Here is a 12,893-nt window from a genome sequence, read left to right as displayed (position 1 = left end):
CAGCACGCAGTCGCGGCCGCTCCCCCAACCCCCCAATTCCCATTCCCATCCTCATTCTCCTCCTCCTTCTCTTCCTCCCCCCGACCCTCCCGGCGCCTCGGGCTCTCCGCGCCGCGCCACCGCTGCCCAATCCCCCGGCCCGGCCCGGCGGGGAGGAGCGGGGCGGGGGGCGGGCACTGCGGTGCCTTTTCCCCTCCCTCCTCGGGCCGCCACCCCTCTCCCTCGCTCCTTTTCGGGTGGCTGGGGCCCCCCGGCGGAAGGGCAGAGGCGGGGGCAGGGCTTGCGCCCACCCGGCTCCGCGTTCCCCTTCCCCCGCCCTCCGCTCTCAACTTCTCCCGTCCCGCCCGGCTCCCCTCGGCCTTCACCCCGACCCTCCTCCTCCTCCTCCTCCTCCTCCTCCTCCTCCTCCTCCTCCTCCTCCTCCTCCTCCTTCCTCCCACCCCCCACTCCGGCCCAGTCGCTCGCTAATTGAAGAGCCGGGATTCCTCACGTGAGAAGTTGATTTGTAGTTTGAACACGTGGCTCATTCAAAAAGCCGGAATATTCAAGTAATTTTTTTTTCTTTCCCTTCTCTGACTCCCTCCCTCCTTCCTTCCCCCTCCCCTCCTCTCTCTGTGTGTTTTTTTGCAGCGAGAGGCGGTGCCTGCGCGCACGTAGTGTGACATTTCCATAGTCCGCCCGCTGCTGCCGGAGGGGCTCGGGGGCAAAGACAAAAAGTACTTTTTTTCCCTCCCTCCCCTCCTCCTCTTCCTCTCGCAGCCCGCCATCGCGGCCCGGCGCCGGCTGTTCCCGCGGCCCCCCATGCGCCCGGGTGGCACGGCACGCACTTAGGGCTCCGTTCGCCTTCGTTTTCGTTTTATTTTTTACCCCTTGAGAGAGGGAGGGAGGGCCGCGAGCTGCGGAGCCGATTATCCTCCCCGTCCTCTCTCTCTCTCCTTCCTCCATCGCGTTTTGTTTTCTCCCCACCTCCTCCCGCCAGCCGAGGGCTGCAGCCGCCGCCGGGAAGATGAACAAGCTCTACATCGGCAACCTCGGCGAGAACGTCAGCCCGCTCGACCTGGAAAGTCTCTTTAAGGACTCCAAGATCCCCTTCTCGGGCCAGTTCCTGGTGAAGACGGGCTACGCCTTCGTGGACTGCCCCGACGAGAGCTGGGCCATGAAGGCCATCGAGGCGCTTTCAGGTGAGCGGCCCCGCGCCCACCCCCGACGGCCCCCGTTGCCCCCCCCCCGCGCCCAGGTGAGACTCCCCCGGCGCGGCAGCGGCCCCCGGGGGGGGGGGAAGGGGGGAAGCGGAGGAGGGCCGGGCCCGCGGCCCCCTGCTTTTTCCACACCCCGGGGCCCGTCGCGGGGGCGGGCGGCCCTCGGTGCCCCCCCTCCCCCATTCCCTCCCCGCGGCCCCTCGGCTCGGCACGGCGCAGGCCGCGGGCTGCCCGCCGAAATGCCCCGCAGCCGGGAGATGGGAGCCCCGCCGCCCCCCCCTCTCTCGCTCCGCCCGGTATTTATTTCGGTTTCTTTTCGCCGCTCTCACGCACCCATCACCGCCTCCAGCAGCGCTCCTGCTCCCGGCCCCGACATCCTGTTTTTGTGAATTAAAAAACAAAACAAAACAAAAAAAAAACCCAAAAATACACAACGCCGAAAAACCGCCAACAACAACAGCAACAAAAAACCCCAACAAACAACGTAATAATGACAATAATAATAAAAACAGCGGGTGAAGCTGCTTAGCGGAACCTCCGCGAACGGCGGCCCCGCCGCGGTCGGGCCGCTTTCCTTGCGTGCTCCCGGGCCGGCTTGGAGGCCCGCGGCTCCGCGCAGCCCCTCTCGCCTTCCCCGGGAGCAGCGGCCCGCGGCCACGGCTTTGTTCCCGCCCCGGGCCGCCCCGCGCTGCCCCGCGGCCGATGAATGGGCTCTAACGTGTTGCGCTCCGCTTTGCTGCCTCGCGCCGCCGCGAGCCGCACGGCCGCTCTCCAATATTTTCCCTTCTGTTCTTCGCAGGTAAAGTGGAGCTGCACGGGAAACTCATAGAAGTTGAGCATTCAGTCCCTAAAAGACAAAGGTAATTTCTCTTTTTTCTCATTATTATTATTGTTAATTCCCTCTGCGTTTCCCTAGTGATAAGTGATTTGAAAAATTGCATAGGCTTGGGTTTCTCATCCTTATAGATAAAGGGATGTCTTTCTTACACCCGCAGCTTGTTCTGTGCCTAATGGCCCCGTGTATTTCTATGTATTGCATTGAGCAGGGTTGTATTTAAAAAAAAGAAAAGTAAATAAAAGAAAAAGGCCTTTTTGTGAAATGATCAGGTTATTGCATTGCAATGGTGGAAGGTTGGTAAGATTTTAAAGTTCCCTCAAGGAGTGAAAATTCGGTGTGTGAGCAGGAGCTGCAGAGTGAGGGGCTGTGGAGCAGCGAGCACATGAGCTCCAGCAGCAGAACGCGTCGTGTAAATACGCTGCTGTGTACATCTCTGCTCCTGCCATGTTGGAGTCCAGAGCGTTTTATAGGCACGCGGTGCAGAGCTGTGTTTGACTATCTGTGTGCAAGAGGGTTTGTATCTCCTTCGAGTCGGTGTAGTGAAGCAGCAGGAGGATGACTTCTTCCTAAGAAAGGCTGGATTAATGGGTCCTTAATTTCAAAATGCATGTTTAATTTTTTTCAGGGTAGTAATTTAGTGGGCCTCGTGTATAGAAGCGATACTCGCGATACAGCAGGGCGGTGTTTTTCTGCTGCCTGTAGCAATTCAGCCACAAATGCTAGATTGCAGGGAACCTGGCGTGCACCAGATAATACCAGCAAAAGGCACTAAACTTTGCACGTGCTTGTTTCTGAGCTCCATTATTCGATCTGAGAAGTACATCTGTGTGGAACTTTGCGGGAGAAGGGCTTCTGCCATTTCAGCATTCATTTTAAAAGCACGGTCATTTGAAAATAGCTGATTGGAAAAGGAGAATTTGGACGTAGTAATGGGTTGCTTTGGGAATTGAAGTTTAATCACTGTTAGGTGTTGGAGGAAATCTTTGCTTGGGAAAGATGGGGGATTTTTGATCAATTTAAGGGGCATAAAAAGAAAAAAGCACAACTGAAAACCCTTTCTGGAGCATTTCACAGTGTGCTGATCATTGTGGTTGCATTTGGTATTTCTTTTAATTGAGAATTAATGTACTATGTGCGCTCCTTCATTTGTTATGCGAGATACGTGGCTTTGGTTTGCAGCAGTCTGCATTTCAGGTCTTCTGTATATAAAAAGAAATTATTGTGGAGGGAAAATATTTTTATGTTTAAGAAGGAAGAGTCCGTGGGACACGTAAAGACTGATCACTTCCTCTCAATTTCCATAATAAATGAGCGTATCATTCTTATTCATCTTAAGCTTGCACAAATTATTCTGTTCACATTGTTGAAAACAAATTTATTTTGCTTATGGTAGAGGCAAACTGAACATTGCTGTGTTCCTCTCCCCAAACTTTTTTGTATTACTGTTTAATGTGCTTCAGTGTATTTTCCTGCTCTCCGAGCTGTTGTCAGATGTGGATTAGTGTAAAAGTCCCTTCTTCACGTTTGTTGGTGTCTTCCTGTATTTGTGAATTCCCAGCTATCACCAGTGTGGATCTGTCTGCACTGGGGTTGGGAACAGGGCTGCACTGGACTTCAGCACTTCTCCAGCCTACATATGGGCATAGCAATAGGATTAAAAAAAAAAAAAAAAAAAAAAGGCAGATACAATTGTATCAGCCTAGCCGCCTTGTTTCTCCCCAAGCCCTCACTAGTTAAAGCACACACAGCTCCGATTTACGCTGCCATTTAAGAGAAAATTAACTTGCATTTCTCATAGCTGCACTTCCTTCCCCTTTGTTTCTACTACTCCTCTTCCAAAATCAAATATAGAAACCCATTTAGAATTTGTTCAGTGGCCTCCGTAAGTAAAATTGCCTTTCCTGCTCCTTTTATAGATGTAGGATACTCTTCCATTTGGGGGTGGGACTGGAAGGAGGGGGGGGGGGGAGGGGGGTTGTCAAAAAGTTGGGATTTTTTTGCGTCTCCAGACATTGCTGACTGGGTGTGTATGTAGAGTGGTGAGATGTGTGAGAGTACGGCCTTCCTAAGCTGGCGTTTTGGTGAGGCTGGTTGTTAACGTGTTCAGAGTAGCTTCCTGCAGCCCCCGTATCTCTTGATGCAGGGGGTGCTGGCTGGGCCTCCATGGGGCCTCACGTGCTGCTCTGCCTCCGAGCCGGCCGGAGGAGTGGCACTGTTCACAGCACCGGCGAATACACTGAACCTGTCCCTGCCTGTGAGCGTACAATTAAGTTGGGTCAAGTGATGTTTCTTAAGAGCAAAAGTTGGTTTGTGGTGCGTTGGAGTTGTTGTATTGCCCCCTGGTCACTGTGAGGCTGCTTTGTGGGGAGCTCCAGCTCACTGCCTCACAAATTCCTCTATTATTATTATTATTTATTTTTTTTTTAAGACTGTATGGCTCCCACTGGTGGTTTGTGGGTGTCCTTCCAGGGAAGGGTGGGAGGGAAGGCCGAGTGCTTGGCCATCCGTCTCCCTGTCATGCGCAGGAGGTCAGGATGCCATAGGCCGGGGCTGCCATGATGCTGATGGGTGGAGAGGGACTGAGGGCTGGGGTGGCTGCATTCCAGCCTCTGCTGGATCCCCATGCTGGGAGTGGGCACACCCAGGCCTGCAAAATTGCCTCCCTACCTGCTGTGCAGGACTGTGTATGGCTCTGCCTCCCCTCCCCCTGGAAGTATTTAAAGACAAGGGCTGTGCTGAAAGAAGGGGCCTGGTCAAGGTTTTCTTGATAGAAGGGTGGGGAATTATTTCGGGGGAGGTGCAAAGTCTTTAATAAGCTCAGCGTAGATTTCTGACTTACTATGGAAATCTCAAGGGAATGTGAAAGGAATGCAGAAATTCTACATTCGGACCCCTCTGCACGGAGGGAAGGCCATTGCAATATTTAAAGGTTTAGGTCACTTTATTCAAAACTCTGTGGAGGCATCGCAATCATCCCGCCCGCCACTCGTGTTCCTCCGAGGAACGCGGGGCACGGTTTGTGGCAGCCGTGCCTTGGCCCGGCTCTCCTCCCTGGGGCCAGCACGGAGCAGCACATGGCACGCCTTTGGGTGCTGCCTCGTGGCACGGCAGGAGCAGCTGGCACCTCGCGAGGCCGCCTGCGCTGTGCCTGGTCGCTGACGTGGCCCTGTGTCACTTGGGCTGTGCCATTCCCCCTCATCACACCCCAAATGGGGGCACCTGGGGCTGGCCCCTCCCCACCTCCCGTCCCTTCCAGGTGCTTAAATCACTCGTGACACCTGAACTGCATTAATGAGGAGGTGTTTTCTCTGATTGGGAGGTTAATTTTTTTTAACCGCACCTCTGGGGGCCCTTTGTTCTGTAGAGAAAATAAATTCCCTTTCCTTCTGCTGGAGGGGCTTTCTCTAGGAGAGGAGGTGACAGAGGTGTGCCACGTGGGTGAGGCCTCCTTTGATGTAACACCCAAGCGGGTGATGGCTGATCTGAGGGCAGCAGGCCCCAAAGTGCTCGCAAAACCCGTCTGTGGGAGCCTTGCGCCGTGCTGTCGGATTCGGTTGCTAATTTCTAGTATAATTAGGGCTTGTGTCTTCTGTGTGCGCAGGGCAGTGGGAAAAGGCTTCAGGGCCAACCTATGCAGGGAAGCTACGGCAGTCATGGGTATTTAAAAATAATTTTGTGGCAGACATTTTTAGTCTTGCTTCTGTAAACATAAAGCAAGGCTAAGCATGCTGTATGTAAGGAGATGTGATAGAAAATGTCATTCATTAACTGTATTCGTGCCCTTTTCTGTGGAACGAGGCTGAGGCCGCGCCTGGGTGCGGATCAGCATTTTAGAGAGCGGAAAGTCAAAATGCGCGATTTAAAATTGGAAGCTTTAGTCTCTGTTCTCACACTTCTACTTGCAGATGTGAGCAGGGATTTTTTTTTTTTCCTCCCCTCTTAATAAATAAATAATTGTTTGAAAGCTCGCTCTTGAAGTAGAAAATGTGATCCTGCGTAACTCTTGTGATTCCTATGTGGCCAAGTTGTGACGGCAAGAACAAGAAATTATTTGCTGACCATGTTCTCTTATGTTGTTGAACACTTAAATTTTACAACTACTCATACTATCTCATCACTTAAAAAATATGTATCCTTTTTTGCTGCAGTTTTTTTTTTTTTTTTAAATAAGCTAAAATACAGGAAATACATCCCCCAAGTTGTGCCCTGAAAACTCAGTTTCATTCTCTTTTTACTTTATGGGAAAGCATACCTGTAGTAGACATTAAGTTGTATGTAGATTGGTAAATCCTGAAGGGAAGGCATGAAAAATAGCATTTTTCGAAGAGTAATGCAGAAGTAGTGAAGTTTAAATAGGAAATATTTAAAAATTCCCAGTTTTTCTTTTTGTTCTTACTGTTGGAGTAATGAGAGCCCTTTTGCACCTTTTTGAGCCCTTGAAGGCGGTATTTTTGTAAAACGGGGGTATTCATATCAGTTGCTCTTTCAAGTGCAGAGCTTAGGACTCTGCAGTGCTGGAGTCCTTTTATAGCTTCTGGCTGGCTTTTGGGTGGACTTCAAATGCTCAGTTTTGACCTGAAAAAATCTTGAAGAGCTTGGCATTTATCTCTCTAACAGAAAACATAGAGCTTCCCACAATGCTTTTGAGCAAGGACACAGGCAGAAATGAAATGCACCTTCTTAGCCATGGTTAGGGCTCACATAATGAATCCTACCTCCCTAAGCCTGCTCCTCTCACTAAAGACATTTTAACTTTCAAGGCTTACTCCTCCCAAACTTCTGATAATGTGTGGAGCACAAGTACAGCTCTTTTCTGGTGGCTTTGTCCTGTGCCCAATGAGGCAGGCGTGGTGTCGTGTGGCACAAACTTCAGATTTTTGTTCTCGTAGTTTGAGCCAGTTTTGATTTGAAATTGAAATTAATTGAAACTTGCTCCTTTAAAACAAGAAAATAGGTGGAGTATGGGGGGAAAAAGATAAATGTTATAAAATATCAGGAGAATAACTTCATCTTTTTCAGAGGGACAAGGATAGGTGGAAAAGCCTGAGCAAGGTTGATGCATTCAGCAGTGCCTGTGTGCAGTAGATGCATCCAGGGTTCTGCAGTGCAGTTCTCTTCTGAAGCATGCTCTCAGTTTTTGTATGCAACGTGGTTATCTGCATGTTCTTTCTCTTGGCTGAAGCAGAGTACAAAGCTTTATGTTTGCTAGGATAAAAACCTAACTTTTCCTTATTTTGTCTAGATAGGTGACGCTGTCACCAGAAGTACTGGGGGTTCCATCCACACACACATGTACTTTTATATTTCCCTGGACGTGCAGAGAATACACATTTATATAGATTTCTATCTTGCATCTTTGCTCTACAAATCTTACATCTGTTGTCCAAATAAAGGCAATATTGTTGATAAACTGTGGGGAGACCCTTGGCATGGACTGCTGCGCAGAAGCAGATTAGGTGCTCCTCAATCTTCTGAGGCTCACTTATCAGAGCGGGCACTTTAGGGGCAGTTGTTTTTTCCCATTACCTACAATGTAAGCAATCTGCCTTTGGGAAGTTCCTGTACAGAAGCAGGAGTGTTTGGGCATGTTTCAGGTAATTTAAAAATGAAAATAATTTTTAAAAAATGATTGGGAAGATGGAAAAACAGGAGGAAATAAGAATCAGCAGTGTTAGTTGGTGTTGACAGATACACACGTTTGGCCATAAAGATCTTCGTGTTTTAGTTAGATATCTTTATACTGGGCAAATCAAATGTGCTGCTTGGGTCAATACTTGGGAAAATGTTAACCTACTGAACATAAAACAGCAGTAAGAAACAGATAGGAGAAAGGTGCTTTATTCATAAGTGTACTGAAATATGATATGGAAAACTATATTCAATCATAACGTTAATTGTTATTTTGTTGAAATGTGTTCTCAAAGGAGGTTGCATAAGAGAAACCTGCAGTGTAAGGGCCGCCTTCTGGGCAGTGCAACCCCAACACCAAAGTGCCTCTTAGTTGATTGCCTCTTCACCAGCATCACCCTAAATTGTCCTTGTTCTCATCTGAATGGAAAACTGACTCTAACAGGAAACATGAGACATTCAGCACTGTTAGTCTAGTTCAGATTTGGGTTGGAGCACAGATAACAACATAAGTGAAAGAAGGATCTGATACTTCCTGGAGATGGGACTAAGAATTGAAACCGTCTTGGAATGAAAGGTCTTCAGGTGGGATGGGCCTTATTCCATTTGATTTTTTTTTGGGGGGGGGTATCTTGAGACTTTAAAAATGTGAGTGTAGCTTGGTCAGAAATAATGCTGGGAAATGTTTCTAAGTGTGTGTATGTATATATAGCATGTGAAAAAATATATGTATATATAAAAAAAAGTATGTTATAAAAGCACGTTACTGTAAAATCAGTGCAGTTTAAGGAGAGATTTACTGAAAGTATCCAGGCAATCTATAAAAAACAGCCCAGGTTATTGGCAGTGGCTCTTCTCTTTTTGCTAGTGTTAGCACACTTGAACACAATCGGAGATGAATGTTCACTTTTGAAAGATTAACTTCATGCTCAGCTGAACCTTAGGAACGCAATTTTAAAATACGTAGTCTGTACTGAGTGTCCATTACATTTTTCCCCTCTGAAAATAGTGGAGCTTTGTTTTGGTAAATTGATTAAAAACTTAAGAGGTACAGACCCTGTCAGTTCTCCCTTAAAAATGGAGCTTGTTGCACCTTAATGGAGACTGAAGTATCGAGGTGCAGAAACGCGCACCAGCTGTACCAGGAACATACGTGCATCGTCTGGCAAAGGGAAAGGTATCCCTTTAAAATAAGTAAATGAAAAACAAAAGACAAAAACAAAACACACAAAAAACCCCCCCAAAAAACCGAAAATGAAAGACCAAACTACTGTTCTACAAATAAAACCCACCAAACTACTGTTGGTAGTTTGGTGGGTTTTATTTGTAGAACTGTTACATGGCCAATCCAGGAATTTGTTTTCAGCCATCAAGTGGACTATTGGGTTTACACGTGTGTGGAAGGCTCTTGATGTGCTGGTGGTTCTACAGTTAGCACGTAAGAACAGTTCAATTTGTTCTCTGACTTCTACAGTAAAAATTTCAAAGCCATGTGTCTTCAGGACAGTACTTGAAAAATATATTCTGTAGATGTTTGAGGAATTCAGGCAGTAGTTTGAGATAAGAGACAAGATAATGTGAAAATGATGTATTTTCTTTTTCTGGTTACGAGTTCTGGTAGAAGTGCTTCAGATGGCTTTCCAGTGAAAGTTTTGCAGCAGCTGCAGGCACATCACTTGGGGAGAAAACATTATTTGTCTACAAGTATTGCGCACTGGTTGGTCACAGATGGGTATTGCTGTGCCATCAAGGATGTGTGGGTCTTCTCGTTGAGGCTCTGTGGTATCTGGAAGAATCATGTTTTCCTTTGGAAAACCAGAACTGGGGTCGAGTGAGAGCTTCTCCAACCTTTAGCAGCATTGGTCTCCATGGGTTCAGGTGCTGGCAGTGTGAGCTGCTGTGCAGCAAGGCTGCAGGGATTCTGGCCCTGACAGGACAGCCGCACTGCCCTGTTGCTCATTCCTTACTGACTGTATGGACTCTGAAAGATTTTCATGTGGGATACTTTTTTAGCAACGTGTACCCCTCAGAGCTACTAGGTATTTGAAGCTGTATGGCAATTGAGATCATTTTTCAGTTTCAAGTACAATAAGAGATATTAAGCGTGTAGTTGAACATGTGTTCTGTAGATATACTAACATGTACTGAAGGAAGAGAAGGGTCCTATGATGCAGCATGGGTATTTAAGCTGATTCTAATAAACTGTGCTAAATAAAGGAGGAATGGACAGCTCTTAAAGCCTGAACACAGATTTCTTCTTTCTTTGCAGTACTGCATGCTCAGCATTAAATTTCTCCTGAGTTCAACGCTGGTGCTTTGTAGCAGTGGTGTAAAACTGCTTTCACTCTATTAATACTGCTTCATCCTGAGATGCACAAGAACTTTTTAAAAAAGACCTTAAAAAACTAAGTCACAGTAGGTGACCATTAGTTCTTGCTTCATTTCTTCATTAAATGTGAGGTTTGGTGCTTGGTGCTCTGGCTCCTGATACCAAATGGTGAAATCCTGGCACCATGCTTTGGGTTCTGTTCACCTTGTTTTCCTGAGCTGTGCTGTATATCTCTGTTTAGAAGACTTCATTTTCCCATTATGCAGTTGAGAGGTTTTTTTTTCCCCAAAAGAAATGTGATTTCCAATCTCTTTTTGCCCCAGCTGCTGTCTTAAACAAGAAATGCCTGTGCACACGTGAATGTAGTCCTGTTATGCACAGAACTGTGAACTCTGCTGAAGTGGCAGATTACACACCTTTTGTACAACCAGATTTGATGGTGGTTGTTCAGTTACACACAAGTTGTGAGTGGAGTTATCCTCTCAAGTGCATAGCATGCGATTTGTCCTCATGGAGGTGAAGCTCCGTTGTTCACTGAAAGTAGTATTGGAGAAAGACTTAGAGGATAAATGCAGAAGATGGATTTATCATTATAATTTGCAGGGTCCTTTTGGACTGAGTTAAAGATTGCTTTCCCTTTGTGTTTGAGTAGCTCCAGTAAAATCACAAAATTGCATTCATTTTGCCTGTCTCTTTGGTAAATAATAAGCTTATGCACGCTGCTCTTTGCCTCAACGCTTGTGTTCCCAGCACCTGTCCACACAGCTCACTCACTGAACTGTCACTGGCTTTGGTGCTTGAGATCAGCACCGTGGCATGGCAGTGCTGCTTCTGAGCGCCTGGCCGGCTGCGGGGATGCAGCGCTGCACGAGCGTTCATGACAGCATGCTGCAGAGCGCTGCTCCGCTGGGCACGGCAGCTCCGCAACGTGGCTTTTGGGATGGAGGCGCAAGCTGTGCTAACGGCTGAGCTGCGTGCTGGTGGGAACGGTGCTGGGCTGTGCGCTGCAAAGCTGCTGGGGGAGGGAGCTTTGCCTCGCGCTGCTCAGTGGGTCTCCTTGGGTGATACCCTTTAAAAGAGGGGGGGGGGGGAGAAATAAAATGATAAAAGGCAAGGCTTGGGAAATTCTGTTCAAAACTTGGATGTCCTGATCTGCTGTTGCTCCTCTGACATCCAACTCAGAACCCCCCAGTGCCCTGTGCGTGATGTGCACATGGTTTAGGAACCCTTAAACACTCCTTGAGGCTGGGGGGAGGTGAGGCTACTTGGGTTCTTTGTCTCGCTCTGTAGTCCCAGAATGGCATGAAAGTGGTGCAAGAGGAATTCAAAATGAGCTGAAATTTGAGGGGTGATGCTGGGGAGAAAAACGAGTATGCACAGGCACTGGTGTTAGGAGGGAGTGAGCCGTGGTTCGCAGGGAAGAACAGTTTCCTTCTGTGGTGAATGCTTATCTTATGGAATCATTGTCTTCCTTATGCTGGCTTTTTTTCTGGTAATTGGTATTCTAAGCTTTTTTTTCTGCTCTCTATTCCTCCTTTAATATCTTCTTCTTTGGTCCTCAGTAGCTGGGCACATGTAGGTGCATGTGGAACAGCTGAATTTCAGAGCTTTGTGAGGGGTGTTTGAGCTGTGCTAAGCCACGTGCTCGCTAATGGCAACTTGTGATAGAACGGGATAGGCACCACCCGATGTCAGCGTCCTTCTCAGTCATCTGTACTGCAGAACTGCAAGAAAGCTGGTAATTACTGTCTTGGTGTGATAGTAAGCTCACAGATCTCTGTACAGACTGAATCTGGAGCAATCAACTGCTAAATAATGTAACCTTGGTCAGAGTTATCATTGTCACTCATACAAACTCTGCTCCTTCTCTTGACTTAAATATCTCAAAATACTGTGTTTGAAAACAAGTTATTAAAGGCAAATCTTGCTTCTAATGATCATAAACTCATAATTTACATAAACTATAATTTACAAAATACTTATGAATTAGTTATTAGCTGCAGTATGGCATGCAGTTTTTTGGCTTTATTGAAATCTACAATGCTCGGCTTAATGCAGAGTGAACTAAAATAGTTTAAATGTTTGTTGGCTACACTGTGAGTACAGTGCAATCTTTAGGACTGCAGAAACTTTCCCTGGTCATAACAGTGTATTTTGAATGGGCAGTGAGAGTGGAAGAAGCTGATGCTGACCACCCTCAAGCGATTTTTCAGGATTCTGTGAAGAAGGAAATGAAAAATAATGGGGTTATTTAAAAGGTTGTTTAAATGGCTCTCCTACAAGTGCTTTCACAGAACTTCCCGCAATCGTGGGGGACTTTATAGTATTAGAAAGGTGTGGAAAAATAATTTAATAAATGTAAAGGTTAACAAAGAAAATGTGCTTATGCCTCTTACGTGCAAGTGTTTGTAAGCATAAACTTGATGCTGTGGCATTTCACAATTCGACAATTTTTTTCATATCTTAAGGTCTCTCACTACTTGTGTTTTAGTTACTGGCTTTTTCATTTGGGCAGATACTCGGAGGCCGTGGTGAAGGGCTGGTGTGAAAGTTCAGGGACTGCCTTCATAGTAACCCTTTATGTGCTGAGCAGGCCTGCTGTGGTGAAAACACAGAAGGTGCTTTGGCAATTCTTAAAAAATAGCATTTAATGAAGGTAAAATTAACAGTGTACTTCTTAATTTAAAAAAGCATTAGCTATGAGGATCTGTGTTCGCAGAGGAAGTGGTGTAGGTAGTACTTTACAAATTTGGTTCTAAAGACATGGAAATCATAAAGCTGTGTTTTCCAGTAATGTTTTTAGACCAACACATGTGTAAAATCATGCATGCATGCAAACTCTGTGCATGATGTAGTGCTGCACCCTGGCTGAAAGGCAGTGCTCCATAACATGGGAGAA

General features: G+C 47.0%; 1 protein-coding gene across 2 annotated transcripts in view; it reads left to right on the top strand.

The window, feature by feature from the left end:
* Positions 1-246: 246 nt before the first annotated feature.
* The window catches only part of IGF2BP3 (insulin like growth factor 2 mRNA binding protein 3), a 102,987-nt gene continuing 90,340 nt past the window's right edge, over positions 247-12,893 (top strand). The window contains exons 1-3 of one of the 2 annotated variants that reach the window (XM_048950994.1): positions 247-548; positions 980-1,181; positions 1,999-2,059. In XM_048950994.1, coding sequence (XP_048806951.1) covers positions 1,007-1,181; positions 1,999-2,059 — 236 coding nt within the window. In that variant the 5' untranslated portion in view covers positions 247-548; positions 980-1,006. The other variant, XM_048950995.1, reaches the window with a different exon arrangement.

Source organism: Lagopus muta, chromosome 7 (genome assembly GCF_023343835.1).
Source record: "Lagopus muta isolate bLagMut1 chromosome 7, bLagMut1 primary, whole genome shotgun sequence".
NCBI classification, from domain to species: domain Eukaryota; kingdom Metazoa; phylum Chordata; class Aves; order Galliformes; family Phasianidae; genus Lagopus; species Lagopus muta.
Note: the sequence above shows the minus strand (reverse complement) of the source record. Positions and strands in the feature narration are given on the sequence as shown.